This window comes from Ambystoma mexicanum, chromosome 8 (assembly GCF_040938575.1).
Source record: "Ambystoma mexicanum isolate Mex_15411 chromosome 8, UKY_AmexF1_1, whole genome shotgun sequence".
Lineage (NCBI taxonomy): Eukaryota > Metazoa > Chordata > Amphibia > Caudata > Ambystomatidae > Ambystoma > Ambystoma mexicanum.
This window is the reverse complement of record NC_090929.1, coordinates 1597417674-1597440166: the sequence shown is the minus strand read 5'-3', so window position 1 is coordinate 1597440166 and position 22493 is coordinate 1597417674. Positions and strand designations below refer to the sequence as shown.

The window sequence follows — 22493 nt, the reverse complement described above, 5'->3', positions numbered from 1 at the left end:
GAATATACATTTAATTTCTGGACAGTGGGGTTGAGTAGATGGCGTTGTGGGGGCTAGCGAGGCCACTCGAGCTGGCCCCGTTGGAGCTGGGGACAGCAGCACCTGGGTGGAGGCACAGCACCTCGGAGGTTTGCTGGGGGGGTCACCCGGGCTTGTTGAGAGGAAGGGGCGAACACTGCCAAGCCTGTGCGGCCCCTGGCTCCCATGCTGGCTACAGGGCCCCACAGCACCATGGCCTGTAGGCCCATGCTCACACGGTGTGGGCCGGCATGCCTGAAATGAGACACAGAGCCAAGTCATTCCATCTTGGAGTCTGCAGCAGGTCTGCCCACGTGCATGCAGGGTGCTCCCTTTATTAATACAGTCGCATGGTCACAGACATGTGACATCAGCACGAGCCCTGGCAGGGACTCACATTACTTAAAGGGGTGTCACACCACAAATAGGATTAATAGGAGGCCCCACTTGGCAAGACTGAAAGAGCACACCCATCACAAGTAGTGCACACACTAGAAGTCTAAGAAAAGGCACCATATTGGAGTTCCTTCTTACCCTAGAGATGCCAGCCATACAGTGGCAATAATGGAAAGCATTGGTGCTTCAGTGCTCGAGGACTGCATGGCAAAGCGCCCAGCAGGAAAGGAGCAATCGCAATCGACGCACGGGGCATCATGGGCCACAGAGTGCTTAGAAAACTACCCAAAGGAAATCAACAAGATGGCATGACGAAAAAGGCAAGGCAAAGGTTGGCCAAACAATTCTACCTGAAAGGTATCATTCTCAGGTGCCCTCTATGATTTGACCACTGCAACCAAAACCCATTGGAGAACGTGGATGACTAGATAACAGCACTGAGAGATCTGTTAGTAGTAGGGTGCTGTGGAATCAAAATACAGGAAAAACTACCACAAACCACGAAGCCAACACTACATGAAGTAAGTGTGAATGCGGAAAGTGCAGAAAAAGCAACATTTCACAGGAAAGAAGAGCAAAGAAGGGTATTGGGTCACCTGATCGACCCCCCCCCCAAATCTGGTAGTTGGCTCAATCTGGTCATCATTAACTGGGTTCCGGGCTAGAGCGTTCGACTGGTAAAGTCGGATGACCTATCAGCCTGATCGACCAGATTAGGATGGGGGGGGAAAGGAGGGTAAACTCAGTGGTGTGGTAGGTGCCGGTAGCGGGGGGAGGCAGGAACACATGGGGTGAGATAAGGGCAGGGGGAGAGGGTGGTGGTGTTTCCGTGGAGGTCGAGGAGGGGGGACAGGGATAGGAAAGGGGAACAGCAAGAGAAGAGAAGTTCAGATGGGGTGGGTTATTCTATGGAAAACCTTTAAAAATAAACATCAGAAAACTTTTTTTTGTTTTCATGTCGATCATTTCGTTTCGACGACCCAGCAGGTGGTAATCAAGTACAACTTTTCTGTATTATTTTACATAGTCACCTTAAAATGGCGATCCCAGGACGTTATTCACCAAGACGACCCCTAGACACAAAACCCATATAAGATCCGACAAAATAAACACAGATCCCAAAAGTAAATGAAGAAAGAAGGAAACCTTTGGCGAAGGAGCCACACTCAGGAAAAAATAGAACTCTACTGCTCCAGGATCGTCATAGAGGTCACATGGTGGAGGGAAGGTCCAGACAGAGGCAACACATGTGCAAACTGCCGGAAAATGGGACACTTGGCCAAAGAGGGCCAGAGGAGTTGAACCGTGAAGATGCAGGAAGCAGTAGCACTCAAACTGATGGAAGTGACAAATCACCACCACACTGAATTCCTAAGCCTGAAAGGAAAACGCAAATGCACCATGCACATATGCACCGCAGAAATCAATAGGAAAGAGTGCAAGATAATGGCTGACTCAGACCTCACCATAATACCTGAAGAGAACTACAAAGATCTGGGGAGCCCAGAAAACACACACAATCAATCAGCACATACGGTGGTAGAAAATTACAATACTGGGATACTTGAGAAGCACACCAAAACTCATGGACAGAACAACCTCAAAAATGTGTACGTGATGACCAAGGAAGATTCTTCTTAGGTTGCCAAGGAAAACCTGCCCTAAACCTGGAACACAATGGTGCGGAAAATCTGATGCCCATAAAACAAAATATTCTAGAGGACATACTCAACAGGCACCACCAGTTGTGTGATCTGCCAATAGCAACCCCAAAAGACTACATGTACAAAATAAAGTTTAAAAAAAGGACAATACCCATTTAAGAAAATGTGGGTCTGGTACCAGAAACAGCAAAGGAAGTACTCAAACAACCACTTACAGGATGTGCCTCATAAAAGCAGTAGAAGCCACTGAACGCTTAACTCCCATTGTCATTACAAGGAAACACATGTGTCAAAAACTCAGACTTTGCGTGGACCTAGGCAGCCCCAACTAAGAGGTAATTTGTGGTTATTTCCGCTTACAAACATAGATGAACTGGGCTCATTGTTGTGGATGCTTGCCCGGCTCTCTAGTGCCAAGATACCTTTGGGTGGCCATGCACTTAAGAAATTCCCGTAACATAACATAACATAACATAACATAACATAACATAACATAACATATACACGTTGTATTGTTACACCTGCATTCCAAACACCTAACACTATACTTAACCCCATTCAATGTGTTGCAATATACTTGAATGCCGTTCGGGCTCTGCTCAGTGGCCTAAGTATTCCAATGCATCCTAGTGAACACACTGAAAGGGACGGCCAAAGTCACACATTTTCAGGACGACATTCCAGTGTACAGTAGCGACGAGAAAAAACACAACAGAGTACTTGATGAAGTACTTTCAGGAATGGAAACATGAGAATTCTATTCGGAAAAGAGAAATGTGAGTTCCTGCAAACACATATTGGATTTGATTTTCTGGGTAACTCCATCTCAGCAGCAGGAATAGAACCCACAGAAATCTCAGTCGGAAGTATCCAAGGCACTCATGAGCCCTATGACAAGGACCAACGAAAATCTTTCATGGATTTGGCACAACACTATTGTAATTGGTTATTTATAACGCGCTCCATACCCAGAGGTTTCTAAGCACGGACCCAAGGATCGAACCTGTGTTGCTTCGTGTTGTCTTGCTTCCAAGGCGAGCGCATTGCCCCTGAGCTATACTCCTGGCCCTAGTCACCAAATTTGTTGCAAATCTCTAGACCAAAAAAGAATGCCTACACATTTTACTAAGAAAAGGTGAACACTACATATGGACAGAGCAGGGCAAACCAGCTTTCAACAAGATCAAGACCAACAAACCAAACTCTCCCTGCACCTGCCCATTCGACATAGGGAAGCAGTACTAGCCAAAGATGCAAGCATGTACGTCCTCGGCGCAACACTCATGTAAATGAAGCACAGCGACATGAGCCCTATAGCATTATCATCCACGGCTCTCACTGAAGCCACTAAACTCTATTCGGTCATTGAGCACAACATGTTGGCTTGCATATAGGCAGCAATGCATTTACGTCAGAATTGATGGGGCTGAAAATTCAAGCCTTGCATAGGCTAACAACCTCCTAGGGGTCAAGAAACCCATGAATGTAAATACCCCACTTGACAAGGCTAGCATAACAAATTCAATTATGCCATGAAACCCATCCCAAGCTGGTAAAATTCCCAAGCAGATGCCCTGTCTCGCCTAACAGTAAACTTCAACAGTGAAGAAATGTTCTGTAAAGATGGATGTCTCGGGCGGATAGCCAGGAAGCAAGACGACATGGAGCAACACAGGTTCGATCCCCGAGTCCACGCTTAGAAACCTCTGGGTATTTAGCACGTTATCACCAATCATATCATGTATTGTGTCATTGCTGAAAGACTTAGAGGGCTGTAGAAAAGGAACCATTCCTCAAAATCAATAAGAAAATACCCAATAAGACAAGTCTCAAAGCCTGGCTAGAACAGAGGAATCCATGGCCAGACCTGCAATGGTACTGGAAAGGGTCTGCAAAAATACAGCTTCAAGGTCCACTAATGAGGAATTCAACCCGCAGCCCCCGAGCTGAACTAAGAGGAAGAGTCATATATTTGGGCCATGAATTAGAGAAAGGTACTGGAGCCCACGGACAGACGCCGACATTGAGAGGCAGATAGAAAAATGCCACAAATGCACAGTCAGCAGTAAAAGACTAACAACATCAGCAGTGACACTGCAGTCGATAAAATAGGATCCCAAGACATGCCACAAAGTGAGAGTTGATTTCTTCAGCCCCATTACTATATGCCACCATGAGAAAGATATGACATGGTGGTGGTGGACCACTAACACAAATGGATCGAGATGAAGTGCCTGGAAAACATCACTAACAAAACCACCATTAACCTCTTCAATTAGATTGTTTGAAGAGAAGGAAACCTTGCCACCATTGTCACAGATAACGTTGTATAATTCACATCCACGGAGAGACTATTGATCAGGCCTTTACCATCCACAAGGAAATGGGCATGACAAAAGGACCAATAGATATATAAAATGTATATTTGAAGAGGCAGTAGCAGGAGGACTGAACTACACAGATGAAGTCCACAAAGCCATTGAGGCACACAGAGTCACATCTCACAGAGGAACTAGTGCCTCACCGTTCTCCCTAATGTACAGAAGACCTATGAGTACAGCCCGCTAAACCAGGTGGAATACCAAACAAAGTAAACACAACAAGGTCCAACTGAATGTAACGAATATAACAGCAAGTAAGGCATATCCACAAGAGTTGAAAGAACTGCACAACATCAGAAGATCAACAGTTGCTCACAACCTGCAAATATCATACTGACTAAGGATAAAGCTACCCCACGAGGATAGACACAAGGAATAAAAGACTCCAATGCCCAAGAGACATGCATTATGTTGACAGATGGAAACACTTAACACATGCAATGAATAACACTGGGTAAGAGAGAACCACTAAAGGCATGAGAACTAGCAAGAGGAAAAACGAACTCAAGACAATGATGAAAACCCAGGCGAGGTATCACCGACACAAAGAAATGATGAATTTTGGGAGGAAGAAAGCTGGCACGCAACTGAATAGACAGGCAGTAAACGCGAGGAAACCCAATCTCCCAAGAGCAGCCGTCAAGAACATGGATCAAGACCCCTGAGAGCAAAGAGACTTCCAAAGAGACTCAAAGACTTTGTTATGGATTACACTCCTTAATAAATCCCACAGGTGTAGTGTCTCCATTAAGGCCCTTTCCTGCTCTAATTCTGCCCCCACACAACATCCCAGTAAGAAGTTGGTGAGAACAGGAGAGTAGAGTGTACCTAGAGGACAGAGAATGAGCACTCCACACCATGAGCTGTGGAGCATGCTCACTGTCTTACTTTGGGAATGCATGCACTCTAGATCAAATCACACGAGCTATGAACATTTAAGTTCTCCACAACTGGCTTGACCGATATTCTCTTTTTCATATCAGACTGTCAGTTGCAGTTCCTTTAAAGCCAGGCTGGAGCCATTGTCTATTCAGGAGGCCAGATTGAGGGCCCCATTAGGGATATAGGTTGCCACAAGGCCCTTGAGCTGCAGGTTTCCTTTGATTCTCAACAGCTCACCCTCAGTTTTTTCCCACTGTCTCCTCTGTAGAGGTCATACAGTAACAGGCCTTTGGGGTCAGAAGATTGCTGTCATCAGGGATTCATGTTTCAAGCTTCTTCCCTGAGATTCCTTAATGTGTTCTTGGGGACATTTTAAGGAGGTAATCTTTAGGGGGTCAATTGACTGATTCAGGCTCCCCTCCTTTTGCATACTGGGGTGGGAATTCTAGAGCTCCTGGTTGTTCGCTAGGAGGAAGATCACTGGGAAATGAGAGCCTTGGATTCACTGTCTCCTCAGGATACAAAGTCGTTTCTTGTTTCTGCTTTTGTCGGATCCTGGCCAGAGTGGGAGAAAAGGCCATAGGCTTCCATTCTGATCAGGTTCATTTTTGAAGGTGTGTGTGGCTGTTGGTTTTCTTTTGCCAAAAAGCCACCAGGCGGCATGAGGGTTACAGCCCTTGCTAGGGAAAGAGCTCTCCTTTGCTGCTGATTCACCAGAGAGCACACATGAGGTTGAGGGTAGAAGGATGTCCTAGGGTTTTGTTTCACTTTCCTTGTGTCTTCTGAACTTTAGATTTCTGTTAGTTTAATGTCTACAGGCTTTCATGATGAGGTCTGCCCAACCCAAGGCTTCTGATTCCTGGGTCAGGGTCTCCACGGGCTTGGATTTCTTTTCATGTCCAAATGTTCTCACTAGGCCATGTTAACAAAGCTGCCAGACGTTGCCATTAAACGCTTGATGGAATACCCCTGAGGGACCTTTTTGATTCTGGTTAATACTGGCCTGTATCCAGTGTCCCATATAAGTTGTGTATTTTGATAGCCATTGGGAAGGAAGAAAACAGTCCAACAAAACCTGCACTTAAAGATGCCCATTCAGTTGCCATTGTTCTAAATACCCCATTTTATTGTTGTGTTTCTGACCTACTTTGGCTACTGCATTTGCAGATGATTAACTCAGGGATTTTGACTTCAGTGTATTGCTCGGAGGTGCCCATTTCATGCACTATACATTTCCAGAATAGTTTCGGGTACTGTTCTTTTGGAGAAGACTCTAATTTAAGCCAGCAATTCACAATAAAGGCTTCCTACTTTGCCCTCGCCATGTTCTTATATGATTTGCCTACTTTCGTTATCTGGTCCATTCACATACTTTTTCATATTAATATCTGGAGTTGATCCTTTTTTGCACCCTCTATCAAACTAATGCTTCTTCTCAGATGTAATACACTTGTGACTCATATAGTATTAAGAAGCTTGTGTAAGGGCTCTCTGTGGCCACGGCACTGTAGGGTTTGTAGAGAGGCCCGCTCTCTGGCCATGGCACTGTAGGGTTTGTAGAGAGGACCGCTCTCTGGCCATGGCACTGTAGGGTTTGTAGAGAGGATGTACATTTAGAAACCATGCATAATCCACTTGTGGAGTGCTGCACCTAAATCATGATCATAAGATGTTTGTGGAAAGGCTAGTGGGAAATGTGACCATACTCCAGATGGAGGAATTGTGGCTGCACCTTTTGAATGGCCATCACACATCATTGATTTTGGAAGGAGTTGCTCATCTGGAACGTAGAGCGCACACTCAATTTAACGGTGGGCTGGGTTAAGTCAGCTGATGTGTAGAATTATACTAATTGGTTAAACAAAGAATACAAATTAACTCTTAATTGTTATCGATTAATTGCAATGTCTTTTGCATTTGTTACATTTTAATATTGCTCGTTTTATAGTAATTTACTTTTTGTATATAATGTTAAATTTGTTTTCTCTGTTGCTTCTTTTAATTGGTATATTGTTTAAAGGTTGTGTATTGTAAAATCCATATTATACACAAGCAAATAAAAAATGGCTGAATGAACATTTTGAAGATACATTTCTGAGATAAAGAAAATACTTCAGATGAGGGGCCACTCACACAACTACCTGTGGTCTTGTGCATGTCTGTGTAAACCAATTCCTTGCACACATGGCCACAAACCCGACAATGTTGAAATAAAATGCTAACATGGTAGAAGAAACATAGCCAGGATTGACCATACTTCGGATACATAGTACATATGTAAAATGATAAGGATGTCTGTGGCAATCACCTGCAAGTGCACACTTTCACCACTAGCTGCCAGATCACGTGTAGGTACACAGACAGGCGGCGCTGGAGGGGTGATGCAGGCTGGCAGAGAGACACGCGCAGTTGGATGGATCACACAGGCTCAACCTGATACTCCAGCACACAAAGGCAGAAACAGCGACGCCAACAGAGGCGGAGAAGGTGGGCGCGGGTGAAATCAACAACCATTATATTGGATGGAAACGGGTTTGCCCACAGTTTCCACTCTGTAACCAACAAGACTGAGTGATTCTTTTATAATGTGAATGCTCTCGTCTGTAATGTATACAATAATGGGTATAATCTGACTTGCAAACCATTCTCACCATTATGGGTAAGGCCCTCACTATCAACGCTCTCTTCTGTTTTTCATCAAGTAAGCTGTAGTGTCTACTTTGAGACTATTCACCTATAAGAGGCCTCAAACCGTAAGAAACACAGTAAACCCCCACGACATAATGTCTAATTCAGCGTATGAAGGAGTGAGGACAGCAGGCATTGCAAGCCTTTGTATATTGTATTTCTTTAAAATGTTGTATTTAAAGTGAACCTATCCTAAAAATGCATCAAATATCTGTACACATATTTGTCAAATAGCCTAAATATAAAAAGTACAATTCATAAAAGTAATTCAACAATAAAACATATAATTTAATTATGAACCAAATGGTTCTGTAAACACCAACACAATAACACAACCTCTATTCTATCCCTCTTCCCTCACTAACCTACTCCATCCACTCTCTTACAGAGCCATGTGAGCAAATGGTAGCAGTGCGTTGTATGAATCAACATAACATAGCTTAACAAAATACAGACAATGACCCCACATACCAGTTATGGGTAGTGAAGATTAAGTTACCCATAAGCTTAGACCCATAGTCATATTTTCAAAAATTTACTAAAAGGCAGGAAATTCGGGACTTGGTGCAATAGGATAGGGAGCTGACTTCAAAAAGGTAAAGCCTGAGAGGGAAAGCTTTTGATTTGATGGTCTACTGGAGCGGCCTCCAACTTTTGGCTCTTGTGAGGAATCTGAGGGCATCCTCACTTCTTTCCACCCCCCATTATCCTCCTCCCAGGTGTCCAATGAAAGGCTGTTGCTATCGGATCCTGACCCTGGGGGTGGATATGCGAGGGAGGATCAGCTGACTGGACTCAGACTTGGGGACTGGGGGTGAGGCACCCTTAGGTGAGGCATGGTATCCCCAATGTCCCCCAAGCCTTTATAGGCTGTTGTCAATCCCTTCCCGACTTCCTTTAAATCATTCCCTAAAATACACCAATACACCAGTTATATACTGGCACAAGGAAGGGACCAACTAGAGACACACAGCCTCTCTTTATTGATATACAAACACCAGTTAGGTACTGGGACGAGGAGGGGGCAACTAAGAGTAACACAGAACTCCCAAACTAACAATGAGTGGTCTAGTCTTTTTCTGACCAATCAGCCTGGTGGGAGGTTTAAAAGCAGGAAAATGGAAGAATATGAGGTCAGCTGTGGAAGCAGGTTGCAGGTCTGCTGTTCGAAAGCAGATCTCCCCCCGGGAAATGGCGTGGCAGATGGAGTGCTCGAGGGACCAGAGAAGATGCATAGTATATGCAGCGGGAAGCGCAGCTGAAGAAGGCTGGATGCCAGTGGCAGAGCAATGAAGAGGAACCAGCATAAGCAGGAGAAGCCACGGAGTGAGACCAGCACTGCAAGATACGCATCATTGGTGGAGCAAAGCCACAGAGAGCCGCTGCACAGTCTATTCAAGGAGCTGCACGAGAGAGAGAGTTTGTGACAGCTGGAAGTCTTGAAGAATGCCGCAAGCGCCGACTGGTGAGTCAGCCTAGAGAAAGGGAACACCTGGACAGTAGGCGAGCATGTAAGATTGATAAGAAATTGAATGAAAGCTCAGAGTTAAATGAAAGCAAGCATTTTGATGAAAACAAGTATATTGAATACCGCTTTAAAGGAGAGCAAGCATTTTGATGAAAGTAAGTATATTGAATAACGCTTTAGAGGAAAGCAAGCATTTTGATGAAACAAAGCATATTGAATACCAATTTACAAGAAAGCAAACACTTTGAAGTTTGAATACCGACCTGACTGAAAGCAAGCACGGTGGAATTCCGTTATGAATGAAAGGTGTTTTTGTGGAATCACAGGATTAAAAGGAACTGTGCAAGATTAAGAGAACAAGCATTGGCAAGGGCCATAAAGGAACTGCGCAAGCATTGGCAAGAGCCATAAAGGAACTGCGCAAGCATTGGCAAGAGCCATAAAGGAACTGCGCAAGCATTGGCAAGGGCCATAAAGGAACTGCGCAAGCACTGGCAAGAGCCATAAAGGAACTGCGCAAGCATTGGCAAGAGCCATAAAGGAACTGCGCAAGCATTGGCAAGAGCCATAAAGGAACTGCGCAAGCATTGGCAAGGGCCATAAAGGAACTGCGCAAGCATTGGCAAGAGCCATAAAGGAACTGCGCAAGCATTGGCAAGAGCCATAAAGGAACTGCGCAAGCATTGGCAAGAGCCATAAAGGAACTGCGCAAGCATTGGCAAGGGATCCCCCTATTCTATGGTGAATTATTTGAATATTGGACAAGGGAAAACATTTGACAAAGAGCTGGACAAAGGTCAGAACATTTATTTGAAGACTTATCATTTTGAGGCTGACATCCCTACACATTGTATGCAAATAGACGAGAGGGCAAGTATAGGTTTTGGACACAGACAAACATTTGCTTCGGACTTCCTGACACAGACTATCCTCAGTTTTATTTTGGTAGGGAACTCTTACCTTAGCTTAGGGCAAGATATGCCTTATTCCAAACTTCTTCATTACAGGTTTGTACCCCAAACCTCCAGTGAGTTGTCTGTGTCTAATTCATGATGCCTTCACACTCTCCAGATGTTTTGAACTACAATTCCCATGATATATGCCTATTGACTATGCTGGTTAGGGATGAAAGGAGTTGTAATACAAATAATCTAGAGGGCCAAAGTTTACTAAATTCTTACATCATCCTGTTCCAGAGTTGGACAGGGAGTGAAAAGGAGACGGAAAGAACTCTTACATGCGGGCAAGTAAAGGGGCAGCATGATGGAAGACAAATACCTCCTGAAATTGGGCAACCATACAACAGAGCAGGGCCATCAATACATGAGGCTATGCTGTGCCCGTTGTGACAATCCTTCAGGAGGGGAGCCCCTTTCCATGAGGCTAAGGAGGTGAGGCTGCTAAGAAAAAGTCCCCCTAGGGTAGGCAACATGTGGGGGGACCTCATGGGGATGGACCCCCTTCCTGGATATAAAGACGTACGTCTGGGAAACAGTCCTTTAAATCCCAAACCCCTAGGGTAATGACATCTCCCAAACCTCCTTTGCATATCATAAACTCTGAAACCATGTGCTATTCTAACGTGTCAGATAGTCTTTATACGAAAAATACAGGGACGAAGAAGAACTTAAGAATGCTACGGTCAAGCATGAAAAGTGTTCGACCAGCTGTGGTCAATTGACTGACGTTAAGCCAGGGTGGCCCCGCTATTCATATCAAACAGCAAAGGAGGACAAGGTGATTGATATGCGGAGACGAGAGAAAGGTGTTGAGCTCAGTGTTGAAAGAAGAAGAAAGAGCTGGTGAACAAGACTTGGGGAGAAAGTCTTGAAGGTCAATAGGACTTCGACACAGTGAGGTGGCGAGGTAGTAGAGAGAAAGCACGAGGCGGAAACAAAGATCTCATTAGCAGAGAATGAAGTGCAGTGGAGAGGCCGAGAGAAGGCTCAGATGGTCAGAAGGCAAATCCACCCGAGGAGTTCAAGACGACAGCGTGAAGTTACTGTGCAAGACAGACAGCGTGTATCTCCCGTGAAGCAGTCTGAAAGGAAGGAGGACGGACCACAGATACCAGAAGCCCGTTCAACCTATCGATTGAGCTACTGTGCATTGATGGAGTGGAACCGTCCTGGTGGTGGCATAGACTGTGAAGGGGTGGACCGGTGCGGTTGGACAACCAAGCCATATCCGCCAACCGTAGCCTGCCGTTGAACACGGCAGGTGAATAGGAAGAAGTTGAAACAACCAGTGCTGGTGGTGCGACTGGTGGCAGCTGGAGCGTGTGGTCTGGAACTAGCATACACCCCACGAACTACTGCCGGCTGAACGAACAAGCAACCAGGCTGTACTTGGCAAGGGTATTGTATATGATAAATAGACATGCTGTGACCATGTGAGAAAGATAGTGGGGCCAGTAAAGAACATGAAAAGCACAACCAATTTTACGCAAACATTGCTACAAGTAACATTGAGAAAAATCGGTAAAAGGAAAAACAAATACTCACCAAGAGATCCTGAATAGAAGTAATCTGGAGAGGTCTAAAGAGAACACTTGTCGGATGGACTGCCCATTCCCCAGAGAACACCTCAGATGCAACCAGTCATTCTCCTGGGTCACGATCAGAACCCAAACATTGTTATTGTTTATTGTAGCGACAGGGATAGCGTAGGAGCTTTTGAACTGGGAGGATGCCTTTTCCATTTGTACTTTCAGGGACTTCCTGGTGAGCACCTGAGTTTCTTTAGTTTAGGTTGGGAAATCCCATTAGAGTGAATGACAGATAGGTTTATCTTTCACTTTAAATAAAAGTCGATAACAATCACCACGGCACCACTTGGTCAGTCTCTTCATTCCTCGTCGCCACACTGTCTACAAGCTGCTACCCGGAGAGGTGTTAACAATATAGCTCTTTTTATGAATGTCTGGATGTGGGGAAGTGAGCATAAATGGAAAGACGGGTAAGGAAGCAACCCTGGCTATGTACATCTTTCTGCAGAACGTGTCATTGCAGAGCAACCCACTTGCCATGACATGTTTCCTTCCAGTGCTACCCTCTGCGGTTCCCTTACTGGTTTCTTCTTGTCCGATCTATCTCTGCACATGGTTTATTGAACTGGTCGTGCCCTTTCCATCCACGACGGAATGGTTGGGAAGTTGGCTCTCTGATGGCACCATGACTAGAACCCATCTGCCTCCATGGTGCATAAATGCAACTTGGCATTGCATCAACAAAATACATTAAACATCTGGGGAAGTATCAACATTTCTGTCATGTGTATTATTAAACACTAACATTTTAGATAACATAGCTTTACATAGTTCTTATGTGTCCAAAAAGGGGACCCCTCATCACGATCGCACACAGTTAGAGCGATACCACTTCTCCCCCACACCAGTGACCACTTGCATCTGGTGGCGAGGTTGGGCGATTGGCACTGGGGAGTTGTATCCCTGTAAATACATTTCTCCATTTCAAAACGTTTCTACAATGAGATATCAAAATAATGTAAATTGATGAATACAGGAGCCGACAATCTTTGGCTTTCTACTTACTTGACTCCCCAACGCTGCTCGGAGGAAGGTCAACACGTCCGGTGAGATTGGGGCCGCAGCAGTGATCATAACACGCACCCGTCCCCCCATGCTATCCTGCGGAGAAGATCAACATGCCATTAGAAAGAACAGTGCAGACAGCTGAGTAAAAGAGCTCCATGCAGAGCGAAACCATTCAATGGGTTCTGTCCCAGTGATTCCCAATAGGTTTGCAATGGATTCTTTGAGGTTTCTTAAGGGTAGACTACTAATGTTCAAGTTGAATACAAGGAAGCCTCTATGCTGTTGTTCTTACAGGGCAATCCTATACCAATCTAGTAGGGTTTCCTAAGGGAAAGCGTAGTACGATTTCTCCTAGGGATTCTTATAGGATTTCTAATACCTTTCTGTTGCACGTCCACATAACTCTCTATAAGAAGGTAACAGACCCCAGAGTCCTGTAAGTTGCCCCCCTCTATACAGGTCGTGACATGGCTCAGTGAGTTGGTGCTGTGGTCTCTCTCACCCAAAGGTAACAGGTTCAAATCTTGGGTGGTTTCGTTCAGCCTTTATGCTTCCAAGGTCAATACACTTAGTACTGTTAAAATGAGTAATAGGAGCACTTGTTTTTCAGAGTATAATGCAATGGTAGGAACTGCTGTATCAAGCTCTACGTACAATATTATGTTATTATATATCTGGTATGCTGTAGGGTATAAGCAAACACATATTGTCGTGTATGCGTTTCTCTTTACACTCTACATAGGACTATTTTGTACAGTGTTTTTAATTAAATGTATTCATTGCATTCATAGACCAGTGCTCACAATTTCAAATATCTTAAAACAGAGCACCAGATTACGAGTCTGGTGTTAAGTGGTAAAACATTCATTATTTTTGAACAACAGCATTGGGCCTCATTTTGAGGTTGACAGTAACCCGCCGGTGCTACCAGCGGGTTGCCACCAAACTCGTAACACTGTTTCCGTCACCTGATATCCCGGTGCCACTAGGATATTACAAGTCCCGTCGGCCCGGGATGTCAGGCAGCGGGAACTGGAAGTCCCCATTCCCGTGGAGTCCCATAGAACTCCATGGGAATGGGGACACAGAAGTACCGGTGCTTCCGTGAAAACCATGCCTGCATCGGCCCCTGCAGGCATTCTTGTAGTCTGGCAGTCCGTTGCTACCGGTACCCTTCTGGAACACCAGACTTGTAATGAGGCCTAGTTTTATTGATCCCCACGTTACGAGTTTGAAAGATGAAGCTCATTTGTTACACCTGCTTTTGTGTGGTGTTAAATACAGCCACACAAAAGCATTATTGCATGCAGTAATTATTTCATACAGTAAAAAAAAAAACATTGAGTTCTATGGGTCCTCGTAATGAGGAACAACTTTTGGGTCCTCATGACTTGGAATCATGTAGACTAGAAGAGTTACGGCATGCTTACCGCATGTGGTACTGGTGTTAATGTCAACATTTGCTCTGAGTGGTCAACATCTGTCTACTTAAGCATTGAGTACCATTGAATCGGCAATAATAACACCTGGTATTACAGCACTTAGAAGCAGGATGAATCCGGCATGAAGCGCTATATAAGAAGAGCATTTATTATGGCAGATTGCCAACTGAACATACCTGGACTTTCTTGAAGATATATTGGTCCCAGATGCTGTCATTTCGGATAATGCCCTGTTTTACCTCCGCGCACTTTCGCGCCACAGCAAAGTTCAAAAGTCTCTTCCGGAAGGGCGTATTTGCTCCGCTCTGTATCTGAAGAAAGAGAGTTCAATACTGGTGAACGTGTGGTTCAAAGCCTGACATGGGGCATAGATTCTGTGTAATCAGTCAAACCAAACAATCCCTGACATCTCAATAACAAAAACACCCTAAAAAAGATTGACGTACCAAAATATCGACTGTACTAACACACCATTTTTGAAAAGTGTATGTTTTCCCTTCCACATTTGTGCAACTGACACTCGACCATACACCAACATTGATATAGAAAAAGTCCCCGGAATTGCCATTTCAGCCACCTTCCTTTCACAGCAGGAACACTGTATCCCCAAAAGAAGGGGCGGTGATTAGACTGATGCATAGAGAGGGGGTGCATAGCACTAGCCCCTTCAAAATAATACAGTGTGCAGAAAACAACGAAAATGACACACACAACCTCATTACGAGTTGGGCCGTATCCTGACCAGGGGTGGACTGGGACCTAAAAGAGGCCCTGGAAATAATTTCTGGGGACCAAAAGAGGCCCTGGAAATAAAGTTCAAAGTGGCCCCATATGACAGATTTTCAACAAGCCCAATGCTTTTCCTATAAGAACATTTGGAAATACCCCACAAAAGAGGCCCAGGGTGCAGAGGCCCACCAGGAAATCTCCAGAGTTCCCTATAGGCCAGTCCACCCCTGATCCTGACTGGGATACCACCCAACTGTATTTGCGTTACTGCTCAATTGCGGTTTGGGCAGTAACTGTAATTCCCCATTCCTGGGGAATTTTCTGCGCAATTACCGCCGGCACTATTACGTCGTGTTAATTGACCCAAAAATCGTCATTTTTGCAGCACATTTACCCTCAGCTTAGAGCTGGAGGTAAATGGTGCCAGCCCGAGATTGGGCGGACCGTTAAATGTGGTGGGAACGCCATTACTGCCGCAATTAAGGGCTACCGCCAATGAGGCCCACTGTGTTCATTGCTATGTAAAGGGCTTTTGAAATTATGTGATTGAAATGTGCACCTGTGGCCAAATTGTTGAGCCAATTAATTTGCTCCATTAATGGGCTGACTTCTATGGTAAATGCCTGCATTCCGAGCAAGCTGTTGACTGCTCTGGCTCACCCCCACAAACCCCACTTCTGACACACATCATCCTTCCGTCTTCTGACACCATTTAAATAAAAGGTATTATCCAAATTGATCGTTTCGAATTGGCCGAATAGAACAGTTGGCCGAATTCGGCCAGTACTATTTGGTCGTTTTGAAAAGATACATTTGGTACCAAACATGTCCCCCGCTTCCCATATTTGGTAGTGATTGCCTTTGGGGGTGGCAGGGGTGCCTCCCACTTCCAGAGGTGTGTTTGTGGGGGTCACAAAAAAAAGAAAAGCAGACCCTGCAGGGTCGGATCCGATGCTGCAGGGTCATAGAAGGCCCGGGCGGTGACAAGGTAAGTGGTGGGTCGGTGGGGGTGTGTGTGGGGACGAGTGGGGGGGGGGGTTTATAACAAGGTAGTTTTGGCTGTGTCTGCTTAATTTGGCCGGTTAATTCGGCCACGACCAATTTTGCCACGGCCAAAACAGATACATCCAAATAAAAAGCACTTTCCTGTTGCATAATATGCAACTTGCTCCCATCTGTGATCCTGTCTCCTGTGGCATGCTGCCATGGAGTTGGGAAAGGGGCTCTTCCCAGAACCCACTGCTCTGCCAAACCCATGATGGCTGTCTTTGGGATATTTCGGTATGGAACATCTTAGTCTGCCATCTTTCCACAAAATAAAAGATCTGTTAAAAACCAGGCATTTGTTCCGACTTGCTAATAGCTAGAAGTCCCTATGTAAAGCCCCCAAATAGTGGCTGGCCCTGAGAATGGTACCTGGTCCCCAGGGCAGTGGTCTGTGGACCACCATACCCAGCACAGGTGGTTCTTTGGGCAATCACCAATTTTGACTGTGTGACTAATTAATAAGGCCTGCCCTGGGAGAAGGTGGAACCTAGAACAGAAATGACTGAGAGAATATGCACTGTCACACTGATTTGGGCTGAAATGAAAACATTTATGTACAATGTGCTTTTAGATTACATGGGTTACTATGGGCAGCCATTATCTTCTATAGACCCTCATTCCATCGAATGGGCTCCATTGATTTCAATGGGCTGGACTTTTCTAGATCTCCAGCTTTTCCGCCCATCCCACAAATCCTGTGAGCCAAAGATTTCAGTTATGACATTTGTGAAGAGGGGGGCCCAAGTGTGGCCGTCGTGACCCCTACCTGACATGCAGCACGAAGGCAGAAAAATGAGAGATGCACATCAATCCTAGGCCCTTCATTGCCATTGTTGATATATATCGTAGATGTGAGAAACGTTACTCGCTTGGACACCAATTCAAGCTGTATCCAATTGACGACATGGAAGAGATGCAGTTGTCATTGATCGAACAAGTTGACTGAATATAATTTCAAAGAGCTGATGGCATCACCACTGACATGACGTAGATTTGTTAGACATGAAGCATGTAGGCATCCATGCATGAAGCTACACAAACATTTTAGTTTTGAGCGTTAGAGGCCCTTTTAATCAAGGTAACACATCATACTATGGATGGGACGGGGACTAACTACTTACACGAAGCAGTAAGACCAACTCAGGAAGTTGACAAATAACTGTGTTTTATTTGCAATTGTCTAAAACAGGGAGTACAACGGACATCAACGGACGTCGCGCAGCATAAGCTAAATACTTTCCATAAAAACAGCACTTTTATATCATAAAATGGTCATACGTGATGTCATACTGCGTGGCAAACTAAGAAAACCTATGGGAAATTGTGGTTGGCTCAAGGGGCACATCTAAACATACTTTCTATATGGCATAGGATCGTGATTGGGTCTCTATAGTTAGGTGGGCATTTGTGCCCTCCCTTAGTGCAAGTCAACTTCGACAGTAATTAAGTACACAGAATACTATTGGCTCTTAAACTATAAGGCTCTTCGTTATACGGCCTTCTACGATGGGTTCTGCAAGCTTGTCCCCTTCTGGAACATTCGATTGCTCTAGCAGCACGTAAACTGGTACCCCAGGTGCTGGTGGGTGAACTTGACTGTGTCTCCCCACCCAATTAGCCCATCATCTCTCATCACTCATGCTCTCTGCCATGCACTTTGTTTTTGAACGTGGCCTTGTAGTAGCTTCTCGCCACTGGGAATATAAGGGAGTGCAGGCACTCGCTATCTTCAATCTGGTGCACCATGCCCTTCATATATTTTCACCCACAGCTCACGTGATCATAGACCGTGAATTATCCGGTATTGTGGCCTTTAAGTGTCTTTAATAAAGAAACTTGGCACTTGTGGTGTTCTCTCCTTGCAACTTATCAAGGGATGCCTCTGCTTCTCACGTATGCTGTCCTTCGCAGGCTGATAACCAGTTCTTGGCTGCTTCCAGTCTTTGACATCAAGCCAGACAGCCTCTTTGGTCTTGCTGCGAATTCAAGTCTATTCTTTGCTGCGACATATGCATAGCTCTTAATCCGTCTTCCTTCATGGTGGCTTGCTTACTAAAATTGTATTATCGAATGTCCAGAATTCTATATACATATATGTTGGTGGCACTGACTACAGTCTATATACTACGTATAGCCAGCCTTATGAATATTTAGTCTACTTGCGCTGCTGCGTCTGTACAATTGTAAAATGGCTGGTGTTTTCTGCAGTGCTCTTCACACATGCAATCTTCATTTCGCACATAAAAGTCTTCTTGATTCTTTACTACATCAAATTCTATATCATCTATGCATTCTCTTCTTTGGTTATCCTTCTCAGTGCGTCACACTGATTACTCGTGACGTCACCAGCTTCTTCTTTTCACTTCTTCACACTTCTTCAGGCACTTCTCTTAGAAGACTACTAGTATTTCGGGGATACTTCATGTAAGGTCTTCTCAACTGATACCTTGTTTTAACGACTCTTCGTTGTATAGTTATCATTACTGGGGTTGCACATGTTGCAATTTCCAGTTTCCAATATATAGGCAAAATAGGGGCAGGACTTTCTGTAGAGGCAGTCGGCTGCTCCTCTACAGTTTATTGCTGATATGCACGAAACAAATGCTTATGACTCCTGGTAGTTAGAGGACAGATACACTTACACTAGTAACTCTTTAAGCTGCACGAAAACAGCAATAAACAAAGAATATGTACAGTTAGCTTGCTCATGCTTAATGGAGACTAACGTGAATGGCCATAAAAACAAAGATGGAAGCCATAAGTGCAATGAAGTGAATAGGGAAGCAAACAGACTTCAGAATACAGGTAAATGCAGACAGCCTGATTCAGCTAAAGCAGACAGATAAGGCTTTCAGGGCAGACACCATGCATAGCCTTGCCAAGGACGAGCAGAGATGGAAAGTTTCCAGTTTACCAAGGTGATCAGGGATCGGCAATGAATATAGCCTAAAATCCTCATAATTACAAAGCAGGAGAGCTCCATTTCATCGTCCCTGCACACGTGACCTGGAAGAGCAGGACAGTGACTATTCACGCGAGGTGGATGGAGGAAAGCTGTTCCAATCGAACCAGAGGTGGAGAGATACAATTACTATATAAGTTCAAAAGCTGGATGTTCTTTCTCTGTGCTTAGGCGATCCGAGATGGCAACATATTGGGAACGCAGAGCACCTTCGTGATCGTTCCCATTGCCTTGAATAGGTTCACTTAGCCTGGTAGCTGTCCAGGGTCCCAAGGCTGAGAAGACCTGTTCTGGTTCTGTCCAACCCTTAGCTACCTTTCACGTTAAGGCACACTATGTTGCAGTGGCCAATAACTTCCCAGCTAACCTGCAACTTTGTATTTGTTACATTTAGAGGTGGTCTTAGGTGGAGCCACCAGATATGGCTATCCAATAGTTACACTAACCCCTATGTATTACATATATAGTTTTCCTCAACTGACCAATTCCCTTCCCCGATTGGTTTTGGGGGATACAACTTGTTTTGTGATGTCACTTACAGTTAAAACTGTATAACCTACGTTGGGAGGACGAGAGCTTTTGGAGACGTTAGCTATTCAATTGCAATTCCTTTCATCTTGATTGATGATGAAGACAGTAAACTTTACCCTATGGTTGAGTCTTCCGTTCTTGTGGTGGGGATTTTGGTGGGGCCCAAGTAATCTCTTGCTGGTAATCGGGGTAGATGCTAAGAAGGCCCCTGCTGCTACTTACAGTTGGAAAATATTAATCATGTTCTTTCCACCCTCCGAATGGTCAGGAAGAGACAGCTCATATGTAGAATGACAGTTAGACACCCTCTTAAACCTGCATATATTTATTTAATTTTATGGATACAGAAAATGCTACGTAATTTCACTCTTTTAGTTTGTGTCATTTTAATATTAGGTGTGCTGTTTTAATGTGGGGTTTAACACTTCATTTGCAATTTACTGTGTACATATTTGCTGTTGCTACCCCTTTAAATGCAGTGGTACTGTCCTGGTGGCCCCCTGCCACCACGGCCTCTTGGTTTGTCCCCTTGGCTATTTTGGCCAAAGCCTCTAGGCTTGGCTGCAGCCTTTTCCTTGGAGACCTTCTGATTAGACTCTGAGTCAGCCTGTCTTCTGATGTCAGACCTGCCCGAAGCCTCTCCCTCGGCTTCTGGAGGCCTGACCCCATGGCAGGCCCTGAGCACTCCAGTGTGCTGCCTTGCTGCTGGGACCTATGCAGGTGCAGTGGTCCCTGCCTTGATGTGAGCACCTGTCTTCTCGTGGGAGCTGCTCCTAGCTTCCAGCAATCTTTACTTGTGATTTTCCTCCCCTTCTGTGGCACAGCCTCTGTGATATGTGCTGCCTAGCCTGGCCTTCACCCTGCCTTTACCTGCTTCTCCAGTGTGTTGGAGTTGAGGTCAATCATTGCAACCAGGGGTGTTGTTAGGTCTGGAAAAGATCTGGGGCTACACTAATGTCGGGGCTGTTGAGACTCGGGGCCAGCTAGTCTTTTGGTTGTAGCACCTGAGCTTCTATCCGGGGCTACAACCCAAAGACCCGGGGCTATAACCCCCTCAGCCCCCCCCCCCCAGCAACACCTCTGATTGCAACCGTGAGTTCCCATTGCAGCACGATTGCGTCCGCTAAAGATGCTTTTCCCCTTTTCATGTACATAAGCCTACGCTTTGATTCTGCTTAACCGTGGTAAACTAACCTCCACTGTTAATAGGTGGTGCTGGGTGCATTTTCCCATTGACTCTCATTGTGTGATTTATTTTTGTGATCTAGTTTAAGTGTAGTACCTCTAGATCCTCACCCCTAGAGGTCCCCCTCTATTGCCATGGAATTCCTGTATGCTTATTTCCTGATGTTCTGAGCACTGTTTGGGTATTTTAGATCGTTTCCGTGGGGTTTGGAACTGTTCATTCTGAAATTAAACATTGTGTGATGCTTTAAAGTGTGAAATGTGCTACAAATAAGTTTTCTCTGCTGGTAAACTTGCGTGTTCGAAACTCACTGAGCTCCTGGACTCCCATGAAGTGCCTAATTTGTTTTCCCTGCTCTGCACAGGATTGTGGGTCCGCTTGGCCCCAGTGGTTTTGGGAAGTTAGAATGTAGCGCATATAAAGTTGCATGTAAAGTGTCATCTTCATGGAAAACCGTGTTTAGAAAAAGGATCTTGAATGATATGATAGGTTATTTATAATGCACTTAATACCCAGAGGTTTCTAAGCGCGGACCCGGGGAATCGAGCCTGTGTTGCTCTGTGTCGTCTTGCTTCCAAGGCGGGCACGTTGCTACTGAGCTATCCTCCCGAGACTATCAAAAGTTCTTTTAGGTTAGTCAATACCTTTTATCCCTAGACCATTAAGAGTGTTGGAGCATTTACAAAGTCTCTTGGAGCCAGCTAGCTTAGCTGTAGGCAGGGAAGGGGGGAGATGGAGAGGGGAAATAGCGATGGGGATATAGATATATATGTTATGTTATCTTTCATTTGTGTAGCGCCTCCTGCCATAGTATATTGTGGTGCTTTGCCAGTCAGAGAGGCAAAGGAGGAGTATGATAGAACATTCAGTAGTGGTGGGTAGAAGCAAAGTCGGGTAGATAGTTGGGATAAGATCAAGGGATAGATAAGGGGCACAGGGAGGCATGAAAAGGAAAGGGTAGACGAGATATGTGTATAATTGAATCGCATTAATCATGGGACTCAATTGTATTCTATGGGATGCAGCACTAAGAGGAGATCGCTGGAGAGGAGGGGTTCTCTGCGCAAGGGGGGTAGGTATGGGAATTACTCACTGCATGCTGAGCTCGGGCATGTTGAGGCCGTACCCAGAAAACACATGCGGCAAAGCCCTTACATGCACTTCCCTGGGCCCCCAAAAAGATTTGGGAGGGGTTGTATGTCAGAAATCCAAATTTGCCAATTTTGCAAAAGCTCCCTGAAAGGCGAACAAAAGAAGATCTCACATGTTTTGGTTTCCTCATTTATGTCATGGCTACCAAAACCCTAGGCTTGTGCGCAAAGTGCTTATGGCCAGACAGATGGACCTCATTATGAGTTGGGCGTTGTGGGTTAAATGCGGGACTAGCACTGTATACCACCACATTACCACACAGCCCCACTCTGAGTTGGGTGGAAAGTTGGAGGATTATGTGCTGGAGGTGAATCCGCCAACTTTCGGCCTGATTTCAGAGGAATTACCATCGAAATGCCCCATGGATTCCAATGGGGACTAACACCGCCAC

General features: G+C 45.1%; 1 protein-coding gene across 1 annotated transcript in view; it reads right to left on the bottom strand.

The window, feature by feature from the left end:
* ACSL5 (acyl-CoA synthetase long chain family member 5) overlaps positions 1-22493 on the bottom strand; it is a 142755-nt gene that overhangs the window by 53568 nt on the left and 66694 nt on the right. The window contains exons 12-13 of the mRNA XM_069611790.1: positions 14672-14806; positions 13051-13146 (exon numbers count right to left, since the gene is read on the bottom strand). Of these exons, the coding sequence (XP_069467891.1) occupies positions 13051-13146; positions 14672-14806 (231 nt within the window). The remainder of the gene's footprint in view (positions 1-13050; positions 13147-14671; positions 14807-22493) is intronic.